This window comes from Centruroides vittatus, unplaced genomic scaffold (genome assembly GCF_030686945.1).
Source record: "Centruroides vittatus isolate TY-2023 unplaced genomic scaffold, ASM3068694v2 contig_347, whole genome shotgun sequence".
NCBI classification, from domain to species: domain Eukaryota; kingdom Metazoa; phylum Arthropoda; class Arachnida; order Scorpiones; family Buthidae; genus Centruroides; species Centruroides vittatus.
In genome coordinates, this window is record NW_027122171.1 from 2,289,600 (window position 1) to 2,305,937 (window position 16,338).

General features: G+C 35.4%; 1 protein-coding gene across 4 annotated transcripts in view; it reads right to left on the bottom strand.

Annotated features, from left to right (window-relative positions):
• LOC136974310 (cilia- and flagella-associated protein 43-like) overlaps positions 1-16,338 on the bottom strand; it is a 124,541-nt gene that overhangs the window by 89,265 nt on the left and 18,938 nt on the right. For 3 of the 4 annotated variants that reach the window (XM_067269154.1, XM_067269155.1, XM_067269153.1), the window contains exons 6-7: positions 12,917-13,205; positions 3,139-3,270 (exon numbers count right to left, since the gene is read on the bottom strand). In XM_067269154.1, coding sequence (XP_067125255.1) covers positions 3,139-3,270; positions 12,917-13,205 — 421 coding nt within the window. The remainder of the gene's footprint in view (positions 1-3,138; positions 3,271-12,916; positions 13,206-16,338) is intronic. The other variant, XM_067269156.1, reaches the window with a different exon arrangement.

The following is a 16,338-nucleotide window of genomic DNA, read 5'->3' on the forward strand; positions in this document are numbered from 1 at the left end:
AATTAATCAATTCTAGACTAATTTGACGCAACATTTCCAAATCACATATAATTTTTTGAGAATAATCCATATAAACTATGCTATAAACAAAAAATTGTAGGAATACTTACCAAATGTGCACCATTCGACGACGCCATTGCTTAAGCTTGTTTTGTCACGGAGCGGCTCATCGAATGGCGGGCACGAGTTTCCTGATCAGTGAATTTTTCGCAGAAAAATAACTTAACTTTGGAGACATCATTAATAAAAATATAATTTGTATGGCCATTGAATAATAAATGTTTTTTAGTAGGTCCAGTGTTCGTTTAAACTCAACGGTTTGTACAATATCCGCTTCAACTAATCCTGTCACAACACAAGTCGGTGATGACATTTTACCATGTTATACGAGTCTCTTTTAGCGTGTTATACGAACACGATCACAATTTTTTCGCCATGTTATACAAATCTGTGTTACATGAACCCGTGTTATAGAGGGGTCTACTGTATTTTTAAATATTTTTTAATTAAAAAATATTTAAAGTAAAACAACTGCTTCTAAACTTTTTCTAAATCAATAAAATAAATTTTAAATAATAATAATTAAATAGTAAGATATCTAAAGTGTAAAATATGTATAAAATTATTTTGGTCCACAAAAGAAATTAAACATCCTTCAAATTTATATTAGATATATTATTAATTTAATATGCAAAAACTGCAATTTTATTACATACTGTAAAAAATGAAATTTTTATTATATAAACATGAAAAAAGAATTATATTTAGTACTTTCTGACTAAACTTTTTATTCAGAAAAAAATTTAATGAAACTTATAGGCTCTGAAATTTATATCATATTCTAAACTATAACAAAAAACAGTCTGTTTTGTTATAGTTTGAATATTTAATTGCTATTTAAATGAATAATTTTATTGCATTTTTGTTTTGGTACTTCACTGTAATACTCATTATATCACATATCAGGAGACAAACAATTGAGTGATATATCAGATTGCATAATATAACTAATGTATCTATCCAACTGTTTTGGCTATTTTTGATCTCCGTGCCAACTTGATTTTTGTATGTTGTAATTCATATAATGGTAGTATTGTCAATGATAAAATAACATAATATTTCTTTGTCAGTAGAAATTCAATGGAATGGAACCAGCTTTTTAAAATTATTGACTAAAGCACTTCTATATTTAGAAAATAAATAAATAAATAAAAAACATAATGTATCTGAATGAGTGATATCATGAGGAGCTACTGTTTTTCAAATTCAAATTCAGAAAAGACTTTTAGTGCCCAAGTTTATTTTCTGTTGATCTTTATATATTTTTTCAAGATTCATATTTAATAATATAAAATAATAAGCAATTATTTATTGTGACAGGTCACAATGCCAGGCTGCAATTTTTAATCATATTTTTCATTTATTTAATTTAAAATACCGTATATCTCAGTGGATAAGATGATAGTTGAACCATAAAAAATGGTCCCAAAAATCTGGGGTCGTCTTATAGGACAGATACAAAAAACTTAGATTGAAATTTATATAAATTAAAACCATTATAAAAAAAAAAGGACAAACCATAATTATTTACTAGAAGAGAGTAGGGTATGTGCACAAAATAGAATAGCCCACAGGATGTTTTTGTAAATAGTCAAGGTCATTACACGAATGCCCGAATTAGTGCAAATGTTTGCAAAAATTGCCAAATGCAAGAAAATAAAATTTGTTCATTCAAAAAATTACAAATAGGACATAATTCCATATACACTATTGTAAGGGTTGCAAAAACGCATAAAAGTAGTGAATAATTATAAAGTTCCAAAGTCGGATATTTCGAGGGTGAACTCGGATCGAGAACACATCTTGGTGATGAAGACCAGACATGAAAGAAACTTTCTTAAAACTTATCTTAAAACAAATGCGACTTGATGACGAACAACGGAGGGGGATGTCAACCAAGAGAGGCTTTATGCAGGTGCTCATGTACGAGCGTCGGAATTGGAAAACAGGGGGGTAAATAGCCGCAGAGACATCTGGCAGACTGCTTGGGGACAAAACGTCAGAGGGAGAGCCATAATGGCGTAAAATACAAGCACAGACTTCAAAGACTCTGTCAACCTCTCTCGACCCGAATCAGTCTCAGGTTTCGGGAAAATCTTATAAAACCCCAGATCTCAAGGTTGAAGGGCAGTTCTCCTCCAGACAGGCAGTTCCTCTCCAGTCGAGTCTGCTCCAGTCAAGACTGTCCGAAGATCCTGTGAAACAAAGTCTTCCGTCTACAGAGGCCGACAGAACACCTCCTCCTCTACAACGGGACCCCATCCATCCATACACCAGGGCCACAAGAAAAGTGTCTCTCCAAAATTGACCTAAGAAGCACAGAACATTCCAACGTCACCATACCAACATTACCATAACAATCTAGATCGTGTTGTACCTCAATAATATGTAAGTTAACTTAGTTGTTAGAATAAATGGTTTTGTGTAAGACGCTTGTCATCTTTGTCTCCTACCGCTACCACCCACATACGATTTCGACCCTAGGTTTTCCTGACACGTGATTAACTGTTTTCCCCTGGAAGTCAGCTACCTTACACTACAGTATTATTATTCAGATAATGATTGCTGAACTAAACTAAATTAATAGGCCGTTGATAATTTGGGAGTCGTCTTATAGGACAGATATATGCTAAAACTATAAAACTTCGACAAAAATTTATACATCGTCTTATCTGAAGGTCGTCTTATCTGCCAAGATATACGGTATATGCTATTCACCTCAAATTAGTAGTGTCTTGCCCCTGTAAACCATGCTTTTCCTTTAACAATAGAGTTATGCCAGTTATCTATCTAATACTTTTCAGTGAAAAACTTTTCAATTGAAATAACATGACTTCCAATTTACATCAGAAGTTCGTATATAGTTAATTGGGGTCTCCTTCCCCTAAGATTTTCATATCTGGTCTCATCTTTATCTATCTAACTCCATTCTCAAGATTAAAGAAAGATGGATGGATGAGCAGCAGACAGATGACAATGGGAATTTATAGGTTTACAGTTTTTTCAAATTGCAGCCCAACAGATTTTTAAAAAAAGACTAAAGTAATTCTTTCTTTTAAATAATCTCATAACTCATACTCTTCCTGCCAAATATAATCCAACAGCATGAAGAGCCATACTAATTACTGGTCCTACATCATCTTGATCTTCTTGAAAATGTGGCCAAATAACAGAATATATTTTCTTCACAGAATAATTTTCACTATTCACCTATCATCATAAAAATTTAAACATGCTATAAAATTTATATAGATAAATTTTAAAAATAATTTCATTTAATATGACATATTAGCTAATTTTATACCATAACAGTCATAATTATTATTTTTATTTTGCTTTGATACTCGTAACAATTTTAATGTAACTTTGGATTGTATATATAGAGAACAACAAACCATATTAAACAAAGAAAAAAGACAGCAAAAACCAAAATGTAATATCTGACATTGAGAGTTATGTGATCCTGGATCACACCAACATTGTGCAATGAATTATGGCAACATGTGAACAGATGTATGTACATAAGTCTTTTGCTTGTGGCACATACATTAAATGGAAAGTATCTTATCATTGAGTTTAATTTTTTTCAGCAAACTCTGACCTTTTATTCCAGGATGTGTTAGTAGATCCAGATATTTGTGAAAAGGGTTAATTTCTTTTGGAGGCCTTTAGGTAAAAAAAAACAGGGCCATGGTTCTTTAGGGGCCTTAAAGGATATAGGATTTAAAAAGATGTTTTTAGATATTTGCTAAATGCACAGATAAGTCACTAATGGATCATATAAATCCTCCTACAAATTGACACATGCAATCATTAAGAGGCTGACTTTGCCAGGACATAAGGTTTGAATGAACAACATGAACTGCAGATTGCAAAATTCATCCTGAGATATGAATTGTCTGATCCTTTCTGCATACTAAAAAGAAAGAAATCTGACAAACATCTTGAACATCATATACAAGACAATCACATTTTTCTTTTTAATCCTCTTTGAATATGCAGAAGAGATTCTCTTACTTCTTAGTGTGGAAAGTTTCAGTGGTTGCCATTTTGCACTAACAAACTGTTTCACTAATTTTCTAACTGTTTTGCTTGCCTATTCATTTAGTTGGAGTTACACATTCCTCAAGGTAAGTTTCTTGACATTTGCAAGATGCTTGAATTCCAATTCCTCTTCTGATGCAATGGCTTTTAAAACAAAACCAATTCAACAAACATTTGTTTTTATTGCAAACCTTTTAAACAAGCATTACATTAATCTTGGAAACTTTTGCTGGAAAATAAAGGAGGAAACAGTTAAAAGTTTTTTGTTTCTTTCCGTTAAATTTCTCTCCTGTCATTACCTATATGTGTGGCAATGATTTGTGTTATAAGTTCTTTGTTTGTATTTTTATTTTTCTAAGAATAAACGGCCATGGAGTTGCATCTCTATCAATCCTACCACTTTTTGGTTCAGTGTGTCTTTGAAACAGATCAAAGTAGTCATGTATGATTAATACTTACTTGTAAGGTATCCTAGTCTCCATCTGTGAATGCATAAGTGATATATTTAACACTTTCACACTGCCTTGGCAATGCTTAGTTTTATTCCCCTTTGTGATATGCAAATCATTATGATAGATGAAGATTTGCAGCTATTGCAAGTAATTTCGTGTGTTTTCTTTATTGAAGTTTTTTTAATTTATAAAGTTAAAGATATATTAATTTAGAAATTTAATAAGTGCATTTTATATTCTTTGGATTTAAATGTAAATGTAATGTGTTTGAATTCCTATTCAATTTGTTGAGGAAAGAAGCATGTTTTCTGTTAAAAGCAATAGCTTTTAATTTGTTCAAAAATTCATTGCAAAATGTCACATAAAAAAATTAGGCAGAAGCAAGCACAATGTCATAATTTTATGGAAACATACTTCTGTACAATAAAGAAACATGTCAAAATCTAGTTTCATTGAATCAATTAAATTGAATAAAACATTCTCCACTTTTTAATCATTTAATTTAAAAAAACAGAATTCTTAAGAAAATTCTTTTTCCTGTTTATTGTTTGCATGACAGTAATTTTTACTCCTTTTTTAATTAGCAAAATGCATTGATTGTGGAGAAAACAAGCAAAAATTGTCAAATTTTGTTTATTCTTTTACCACATAGACATCTCATCACCAAATATTTCCAGAAGTCAACTAAACTCATCTGTACATACCAAGTAGCACCTGCCTTAGTTTCAGGTAGAATGTGTCTGGTTTTAACGCATTGTCCTGTGTCACATCATATCAATCATTAGGAATGAAGCATGTGATTCAGTAGTCACACAATTACCAAATGCCATATCTATTTCGTTAATCCTTTGTTCTATGTCTGTTCTTCGAATTCTCTAACGGTCTTTCCTTCCGGCTGGTGAGAACGAAATTTCATAGAATAACACCGGAAACAAGGTGTGAAACAAAGACCCTGAGGCAAGTCAGGGAGCGTGGGTGAGGCATTCCGAAGCTAGCGTCGAGAAGAAGCGGACGAAAAAGAAAGTGGTCGTCGTCACGGATCGAGACAAAGTGCCGAGGTCGTCTACAGAAAAAGAACTGACATAGACGAAAACAAGAAGAACTGAGAGTTTAGCGATATAGACTCTTTCATTTGATCGGAGCGATTGAAAAGGACAACTACAAGTGACTGCGATAGAAGTCCCCATTTCGTCAAGAGTGAAGACCAGACAAGAAAGAAACACTGGGTACCCAGCATTTTTTTCTTCTATTCTTACCCTTTTGTTCTTCCCTCTCCTATTTTCTTTTAGATTATAAGCTAGTTTAAGATAGTTTAAGTTAACCCGTATTACCTCTGTGAGAGCTACAAACAAAGACCATTGTCGCGTAAACGCATCAATCCCCTTTGTATGTACACAGTTTTACCGCACTGACTAGATACAGTTGTATATATCAGCGGTGTATAGTTGGGATCACGAAGTATATAGTGTATAAAGGACCACGTGAAATAATAATAAAATATTATTCTTTTGTGTAAAATTTCGTATTTTTTTTGTTCGTCCTCATGTACACCACAATGGCGTCCGCGACAGGATCCCAACTGTGAAGAGGTATACGGGCCACACGTGTTATAGGGTTAATTTGTGTTATATCTATTCTTGTGTTGTGTAATTATTATATATTATTAAGATTAGTGTAACAATAATGGACGGCCAAGTCGGTAGTTCAATTGGCAGTAACGGAATGAGCCCCGCTCAACCTTTGGTGGTGACGGGCTTTCTAGGGATGATCCCTATATTTACGGGAACTCAGGGGGACACCGTAAATGTGAAACAGTTTTTTCGAACTATAGAAAATATTGCCCAGCTTGCCGGGTGGAATGATGAAGTCAAAGTTGCCGTCCTGCAATCGAGGCTGAAAGGAGAACCGCTGACGACATTCATGTGTCTCCTTGACCAATACCCCGGGTCGTACGAAGACATTAAGAATGACTTAATAAAGTGCTTCAAGAAAAGAGAAGCTGGAGACAAAGATATTTTGGACCAACTTTTAAGTTTAAAGCAAGGACAAAATGAATCTGTAACGGAATTTTCAATCCGCACAAAAACTCTGTTGGCAAGGGCCATTAGTGATAACGACAAATTGAGATCGTTTACGGACGATATAATTAAGGAAAGATTTGTAAAGGGACTGAAAGGTAATTTGAAGGGAAATGTATTGAGAAGGGCCCCTAAGACCCTCGAAGAGGCGTTTGTTATAGCCGAGGGCGAGGAAGCGATAGGACTTGAATGCGATCATCGTTTTGAACGTAAAAACGTAAACGTGGGGATAGAGGAAGAATCGGATGCCATAGTAGGCAAGAGCAGTGATAGGATAGTTAGGGGAAATAAAGATGACGATAGAATTAGGGAATTGGAGAAGAAAGTCGAATCACTGGTTGAGGCCGTGAATAAGATGGCGAATAGAGACGAACAGAAGAGCAAAGTTGTAGGGAAAAGGTGTTTCACGTGCGGAGAGATAGGTCATTTCGCTCGAAATTGCCCGGAACGTAGAAAAAATCATTTAAACTTGTAGAGGAGCGTAACACTGGTCAGCATAACGTTCCTTTCATAAATGTGAGACTGGCCGAAAAAGTAACTAAATCGCAAAGAGGTCTTCCGCTAGTGGTAGGAAGAATAGAAGGCGTGAAGTGTCACTTTCTTATAGATACAGGGGCGGAAAAATCTATTATAAATTCTAAGGTGATAAGGGGTATATCGAACCGGAACATAGCACGTGCAACAGCAGACGGTGAAGGCTTGGGAATCAGGGGGATAAACGGTGAAGTGACAGAGTGTGAGAAATTAATACGTGCAAAAGTGGAGTACAGGAATCAGGCGTGTAAAGTGAGGATCGCGTGTATGCTATTACCGGGACACGTAGAATACGAAGGTATTCTAGGGATGGATGTAATTGGGGAGATCTATAAGGTCATAGATAGTATGAGAGTATCCATGGAGGAGAAAACACGTGGTTGTAGCGCGTATATAGATGTACACGATGAATTGACGAGCGATTCAAATATAGTAATTAAAGGGTTAGAAGGTTTAAGTTCGGAAGAGAAGAAAAAGGTGCATGACATATTCAGAAAACACCCAGGTTGCTTCGCCGAACGCGTCGAGGAATTAACGGGTATGATAGGCGAGTCCCACAAACCGATCGTTGATCAGGACAGACCGGTAAACGTGCGGCAATATCGCATTCCCGAATGCCACTTGCCTAAGTTGAGAGAACTGACTGATGCGTACCTAAAAGCGGGGATAATCGAAGAAAGTTCGTCCGCGTGGAATTCCCCAATCCACGTCGTAGAAAAGGAAAATGGGGAGATCAGGATGACGCTCGACCTGAGGCGCGTGAATGAGGTCACTACAACCCAGGAATTCCCTATAGCCAGAGTAGACGAGATACTAAGTAAGTTTCATGGGAGCAAGTACTTCTCAGTCCTAGATTTAAAATCTGGCTATTTTCAGATAAGCTTAGATAAATCTGTTAGGCATGTTTTTGCATTTTCGACTCCCTGGGGTAAATTTCAAATGTGCCGTCTCCCGCAAGGCGCGAAGAATAGCGGGAGGTTCTTCCAGGCGGTAATGTCTAAAGTGTTAGCCCGTTTTGTTGGCATAAATTGCTATGTATTCCAGGACGATATAGTACTTTTCTCTAAATCACTCCACGATCACATATCTCTCCTGGATGAGGTGATAGGGACATTGGACAAAACGAACTTGAAATTACATCCCACAAAAAGTTCTTTTATTGTCAGGCAAGTTAAATATCTAGGCCACGTTATAAGTCAGGAAGGGATACTCCCGGATGTCGACAATATGAAGGCGATACTCGAATTGGAACCCCCTTGTAGTGTGAAAGGAGTGCGAAGTTTTCTCGGGATGGTGGGATTTTTTAGGAGCTTTGTACCTAAGTTCTCAGATCTTGCGCTCCCGCTAACTAAATTAACTAAGAAAAATGCAAGGTTTGCGTGGGATGCCGACTGTCAAGATAGTTTTGAAAAATTTAAAAGCATACTATCGAAACCCCCATTATTGAAACACCCAGATTTTGGGTCCCCCTTTCATTTATATTCTGATGCGTCGGACTATTGTGCAGGCGCAGTGTTAGGACAGAGGGAGGATGGTGAATTCTATCCGGTGGGATATTTCAGCCGAAAATTCGTAGGTGCCGAGAAAAATTACTCAACAATCGAAAAAGAATGTTTGGCCATAATATTATCGCTGCGTCACTTCAGGCCGTTAATTCTTGGATACAGAGTCGAGCTGCACACAGATCACAAGCCTTTGATCTTCATCGGCAATATGAGAAACCATAACAAAAGGATCATGAGGTGGTCAACAGAGATCGCTGATTATGATGTAAGGATAAACCACGTAAAAGGAAAACGTAATGAAGTTGCGGATTTACTATCACGGCCAGATTATGGTAATAAGAAGTTAGAGAAAGATGTGAGCAGTAACGTCATTGATAATAAGGAACTATGGCGGCAGGTAGTGGAATCGCAAGAGAGAGATGACTTCCTAATGAAGTTACGTAACAATTGTAAAAGAACTGACAATCAAGGGGTTACAAGTGGTGTTCAACAGCCTGAATTCCAACTTGACGGTGAGGTTGTTATGAATGTAAAACCAGGAAGAATGGGGCTTAGGAGGTGGGCCCGTGTGTGTGTAGGGAGAGATATGATTGATCGTGTGATATGGTCCTTCCATAGCTCTACCCTGTCTGGCCACCTTGGGGTCGAGAAAACATGTAATATAATCGATAGATATTACTATATAAAAAATTTAAAAAATCATGTCAAGCGTGTAATCAGGGGCTGCAAAACCTGCCAGCAGCATAATTTACACAGAGGCCGAGCCCCATTTCAAGAAACTGAGACCGCTGATTTTCCCCTCCAGAAAGTGGCTACAGACATCATAGGCCCACTTCAGACATCCCAGAAAGGGAATAGATTCATATTAACCATAGTCGATATTTACACCCGCTATGCTGAAGCAATCCCCATCTCTAATCAGTCTGCTCAGGAGATTGCTGATAAAATTTTTGACCATATTATATGTCGGTATGGTTGCCCCAACGTCATTATATCTGACAGAGGGGCAAATTTTACTTCTGGTTTGTTCCAGGGAGTATGTAATGAATTAACAATTAAACATAATGTTACGACCGCTTATCGCCCGTCCTCAAATTCCGTATGCGAACGTTTTAATAAAACCATATGTGGTATTATTGCCCGGATATCAAAGGGCGACAATCGTAATTGGGACAGTTTCATTCACCCTGCTGCGTTCGCTTACAACAACTCAACCCATTCAGCGACTAATGAATCTCCAGCCTTTCTCCTGTATGGGTTTGACCCTCGTTTTCCTAGCGCGTTCCCAGAAGAAAATGTTGGGGATGTAGAACGCCAAGAAAGAGGTCCTGAATTTGTAGATAAGTTGAATGTGTTAAGGAGAACTGCTTACGAATTGGGGAGAAAGCGGAACCGAAAAAACAGAATAAGAGAAAACGACGGCAAAAGAATTAGTGTGTGGAAAGAAGGTCAGAAGGTGTGGTTGCTTCGAAAGGGTAAGCAGAGAGGTACGGGAAAATTTTCCCCAAAATATTTAGGGCCGTATAGGATTATTCGTGTGTTAGGCCCTGTAACAGTTGAACTTGGTAGTAATCGTATAAAGGAAAAATTGGTGGTGCATACCGACCGCCTAAAACTATGCTACTCCCCAGTATATAAAGAAAGTAAGAGAATAGCTCCTCGACATCGCGAAATGCGGGAAGCACCAGTCGAGGAAGAGGAATTGGAAGTTGGGGATCCATATGAATACCTGAGGATGGGGACACCCAACAGAGAACCAAGATCAGGTGTAGGAAACCACCAATCGAGAGAACAGGAGGGTAATAACGAGAAAAAAATTGTTAATAGTAATAAAGATGTGATAAGTCAACACCCGTATAATCTTCGTGGGTGTAAAATAGATTACCGTAAGTTGCATTACGGAGTTTGATTCTTAAGGGGGGGCATATGTGGCGATACGCCATATTGTTGTATATATATATGTAGCGTTAAGCCTAGTATTAAGTTTCGTTAATCCTTTGTTCTATGTCTGTTCTTCGAATTCTCTAACGGTCTTTCCTTCCGGCTGGTGAGAACGAAATTTCATAGAATAACACCGGAAACAGGGTGTGAAACAAAGGCCCTGAGGCAAGTCAGGGAGCGTGGGTGAGGCATTCCGAAGCTAGCGTCGAGAAGAAGCGGACGAAAAAGAAAGTGGTCGTCGTCACGGATCGAGACAAAGTGCCGAGGTCGTCTACAGAAAAAGAACTGACATAGACGAAAACAAGAAGAACTGAGAGTTTAGCGATATAGACTCTTTCATTTGATCGGAGCGATTGAAAAGGACAACTACAAGTGACTGCGATAGAAGTCCCCATTTCGTCAAGAGTGAAGACCAGACAAGAAAGAAACACTGGGTACCCAGCATTTTTTTCTTCTATTCTTACCCTTTTGTTCTTCCCTCTCCTATTTTCTTTTAGATTATAAGCTAGTTTAAGATAGTTTAAGTTAACCCGTATTACCTCTGTGAGAGCTACAAACAAAGACCATTGTCGCGTAAACGCATCAATCCCCTTTGTATGTACACAGTTTTACCGCACTGACTAGATACAGTTGTATATATCAGCGGTGTATAGTTGGGATCACGAAGTATATAGTGTATAAAGGACCACGTGAAATAATAATAAAATATTATTCTTTTGTGTAAAATTTCGTATTTTTTTTGTTCGTCCTCATGTACACCACAAATCATTAGGAATGATAGCATGTGATTCAGTAGTCACACAAGTTCACCAAATGTCCAATATCTATTTTTTTACAATAATTACATCCCAGCTGACTATCTTAAAATCAAATGAGAAGTTTACAAGAATATAATGAAGTTAAAACTCAAGTTACATGAAGTTAAAACTCAAGCTAAAAACAACAAGCGATTATTTATTGTGATTATTGTGACAATTTTTGAAAACTGTAGCCCAATAATCATCTGCAAAAACAAGTGCATAATTGCAACACATGAATTAAGAGTATATAAACTGTTGGGACCCTAGCTAGACCTGAGTCTATGGGTTTAGACAAAAGAACGACACATTGGCTTACAATCAAATAAACTTCTTTAATAATAATGAAATAATTAACAAGCAGAAAATACATAGGGTATTAATCCTCACAAGTCTTGACTCTTGCATTACAAGGAAATCACCTTCACTCTCCACCAAAATTCTGTTAATACACGATCTGTGAGATCCCCCTATAATCACACTTGACAAGGTAAGACTACAAAATTAACAAAAGAGGGATTAACATGAACCCAGGTTACTCATAGCCCCTTCCTTTATTTTGGAACAGAGATATGCTCCATTAATCATCATCCCACGTAAAGAATAATATATTTGGGCGATCCTCTCATTGATTCTTTTCCTTTCTATTATAGTTCTCCATTCTGTATGGACTCTCATACCACTTGTTAACACCTGTCTTCCAAATGTTTCACAGGCGAGACCAAAACCAAAAGAAAAAAGGTACCGCTTCACACACTGTACTACTATTTATATCTCCTGAGGTCGGATGTCAGACCTCTATACATGATTTATCATCCAGCCAATCCTGTGGCTTCTTCCACCAACCTAAGAAGAAGGTGAAATGGAACAAAAGGAGGGCCATGTATAACAAAATAAAAAAGGAAAACCCAATACAACAAAAAGGGAATAAACACAATACACAAAAAGAAATAAACAAAAAAAACCCCTCCCGATACATAGATGTAATTATATATATATATATATATATATATATAATTACATCTATTAGTCTAGTCTATCTAGTAGTCTAGCTTATATTAAACATACAGTGAACAAAAAAAAATAAAAGCTAGAGAGTTTGAAAATTTATAATTAAAAATTGTTAAATCAGTGTGTGCAACATAATGATGAGAAGTTAAGTAAAAAAAAATTTTTTGGACATCTTACATATATATTATTTTTACAAAAGTAATGTGTTTGATAAATAATATATAATATAATAAAAAAATCTAAACATAATTGTATAAAAATTAGCACACGCATTCACTTCCACATTGAATTGAAAATTTAACTGTTCTTGTGCAGAGCATTTATAGATTTGGAAATAAATATCTTTTTATACATATTTTATTTGTCATACTGTATGTAAATGAAATAAAATTCTCTATTATTACGTTTCTAAGAATTGAATTCAATAATTTCCAGTACATAAATTTTAAATTTAAATTAAATATATATTTAAAATTGTCTGTTATCAAACTCACCTGTAAAATGCTACCATCTTTACAACTAACTAGAACACTCCCATCATTAAGCCAGCAATGACAAGTCGGAATAACTTGATATTTTCCATAAGTATGATTTAAAAAATCTTGAAGATTGTCATCTGACATTCCTGTACTAGCAGAAAGTGGCACTTGAACCAGAGATTTCATAAGCATATTTTTTGAATCTAAATTATCAATTTCTAAAAACAGATCCAGTTTTGGAAATTCCCCATTAGATGAGTAAGAAATCACTTCAGTTTCATTTTCAACAGGTAACATACATAAACTGCAAAAGAAATACTGTTTCTCGATTGTTATTAACAAATAGCAAAATTTTTATAGAAGTCATTTACTAATTTTTTTAATGTATTCTTCAAGAGAATTTCACATTAAAACAATAAATCTTAAAATATTTTGTGAAAAATATATTAATTCATAATAGTTTTGATAAATTTGAATATATTGATTTTATCTCATGTATTCAGCTAAATAATAATTAATGGTTGTTTCTACAGTTTTTTTGTCTTATCATATTTGCAATCTTGATTTAGTATAAATTTGCTCTTATTATGAACTTATCATACAGGAATTTTTCAGACAAATGGTAAAAAATAGACTTTTTTTGATTACAGAATAAAGTCTATTTTTTACCATTACCAAAATAGATATATACAAGAACAAGATCAAAGAGCAGTGCTTAAATGTGAGGGATGCAAACCCCTTATCTTCAGCTTGAAAATACAACATTGAAAAAAATTAGGACATAAAATCCCTGTGTCTCTCCCTATAATCATATTTGACTTTTGTGTTATATTTTTCCTAATTTTGTTTTTATTTGTATTCCGTTAACCTTATATTTTTCAAAATTTATTCATTTAATTTGTTTCATTTTAAATCTGTATTTAGAATATTTCAAAGATAAAATTTAAATGGAATGTTCTATTTGTGGAACATTTTCTAAAAATGGTTCTATAAAACCTGACGATGATCTATGGGAGTAGGCTGAAAATGTTTGTTAATAAAAAAAAATTCTCTCAGTAAATACACAGGTGTTGCAGTAAGTTTGTATTTAACATTAATTACTTAATTGATTTATTACAGAATTGAATTGTGTCTATTGTTACAAACAACTGTATTCAAAATATAATGTTTAGAATAAAGTTATTTATATCACAACAGATATTTTAACAAATTCTTGACAGATTTTACAAGTTGAAATAAATTTCTGACTCCAGAAATCTTTCAATTTGTTTCTCTGGATTTATGTTTAATCTTTTTTATATAAAATAAATAATAATACTGTCTCTGGTGTTAAATAGTATACACAAATGTAATAATACTAATAATAATCTATATATATATACTAAATGCAAAATTTTCTGTTCCCACTGAAACTGAAACCAACACTTTACAAAGAAACAGCATGTAAGTAGATCACATAGGTCACAGGGGGGTCTACAATTCATTTCTCAAAAGAACCCATCTGTTAACTTTCTCCATGGTCTCAGCATGAATTTGTGGAAAGGGTTAACAAAGGGGAAGGAAATCTTTGTGTAGGGATAGGAGAGATAAAGAGGCTCTACTTTTGACTCTAACTCTAAGTCTGAGGACTTAGACTTGAAGTTAAAAAAAACTTCCGAGGACTTGGAGTTAAAAAAATGGCTAATTTTTAATAATTTTTATCTGTATATATATTAAAAACAAAATGTTCTGTGACCGCTGCTCACAAATCATCTAAATTTATTGTCAATGCATGTAACATGATGATCATGGTGGATTATGTGATTGTTTGTTGTTGTTATTTGTTTAATGCAATTGTTCTGCAATACGTTATTTGATACATTATAGTGTTGTTTGTGGCATGAGGTTGTTATGTATAATTGTTCCTTTTTGATCAACAACCCTTTGTACAGTGACTGTGAGATGAAGACAATGTTGTGAAAACAAGTGATGTAACTGTTGTCTGTTGTGTCTGTTTAAAAACTTTAAAGTGTGAAAATAAGCTTTTTTCTTGGTCAAAAGAAAAACACGTGTAACAAAAAAACAAAGCGGAAACTTTAATTACAGCAAAAAAAAATCTACAGGTTCATTTCTAGGATGCCAGAATATTTTCTATCCCGACAGATGGAAACAATCGTATGAAAGAACACGGTGGTACATACAAAATCCCGAATATATATGTTACGCGACAAAAGAGAAATAATTAAAATTAATCTTACGCTAATTATTAAACTATCAAAAATACGAATAAAGATAAAACTAAGACTAATATTAAACTATAGTAGGAGAATAGGGGACAGGAAGGAAAAGTAAAAAATTAGATAGGGGGTACCCAGTGTTGGTTCTTGAGATCTTTGGAAAACGACCTTTTTCTTTGTAATGTCCATAGCGAAGGTTTTACACAAAGGAACGAGGGTATTTCCTTTGTTTCTTTCAGTTCAATGACTCGTCGACAGTTCAGATTCGATAATTTACCGTTGACTCCTCGAATCTATCACAGAGATCCTTATTCAGTCTACCTTTTTTTCTTCTGCACACTGCCAACAACGTACAAGAAGCTGGTCTCCTTCCTTTCTCTCTTGAGTCCGAATTCCGTCTGTGTCCAGTTCACGACCCTCCTGCCCTCTGGTATCGTACTCGTCCCCTCAGGGGTCGCACACCCTCTCTTTGTCTTAGGGGATATCCGCTGGCCATAAAAGGAAAGGAATTTCAAAGACATTCCAAAGAGGGAAGACAACAGATAAAGAAAAGAAAGGGGAGAAAAGCACGTGAAGTGAAATAAAACTAAAAAATAAAATATATAAATTATATCCAAATACATGGCATACAGCCACAAAAGTTTTGTGATGGTGAAGTAAATACGGATGATAAACTTGCTCATTTCCAATGTCCATTTCATTCGTTGGTGTGGCTTACTTGCCTTAGTGGTCTGTGGTTGGACTGCCTCAGAAACATTGAAATTAAGCTGGTTTCCCTAAACATGTGTGTATTACAGTAGCCATACTTGGACCAGTGCTGCTTTCACTACTGGTGGCCAAGAGAGAGTGACATATTTTTCAAATGTGAGCCTCTGCCTAATTCACAAGTGCAGACCTTGTTAACCTGGGCATTGTCCAAGCCAGCATTACACTTGGACCATATTATCACCATGTGATAACATGATCCAAGATGATCTCCACAGATGTGGGTTCAGTCACTCTTGGCTTCATTTCCCCCAAAGACTTCATTGGCATGGGTGACCCTACCAGGAGCAGATGCTCCAGCCAGCAAAGCTCTGTGGTTCATCAGAATTACTGAACTTTCTCATCACAGCAAGGTGGTGACTGGCAAGAGAGTTATTACTATTGTTATTAGCAATGGTTCTGAAACTAGGCTAAAGGTTTTTTAAAGCAAGTGTACATGGCAATGGAAGGGGCTTT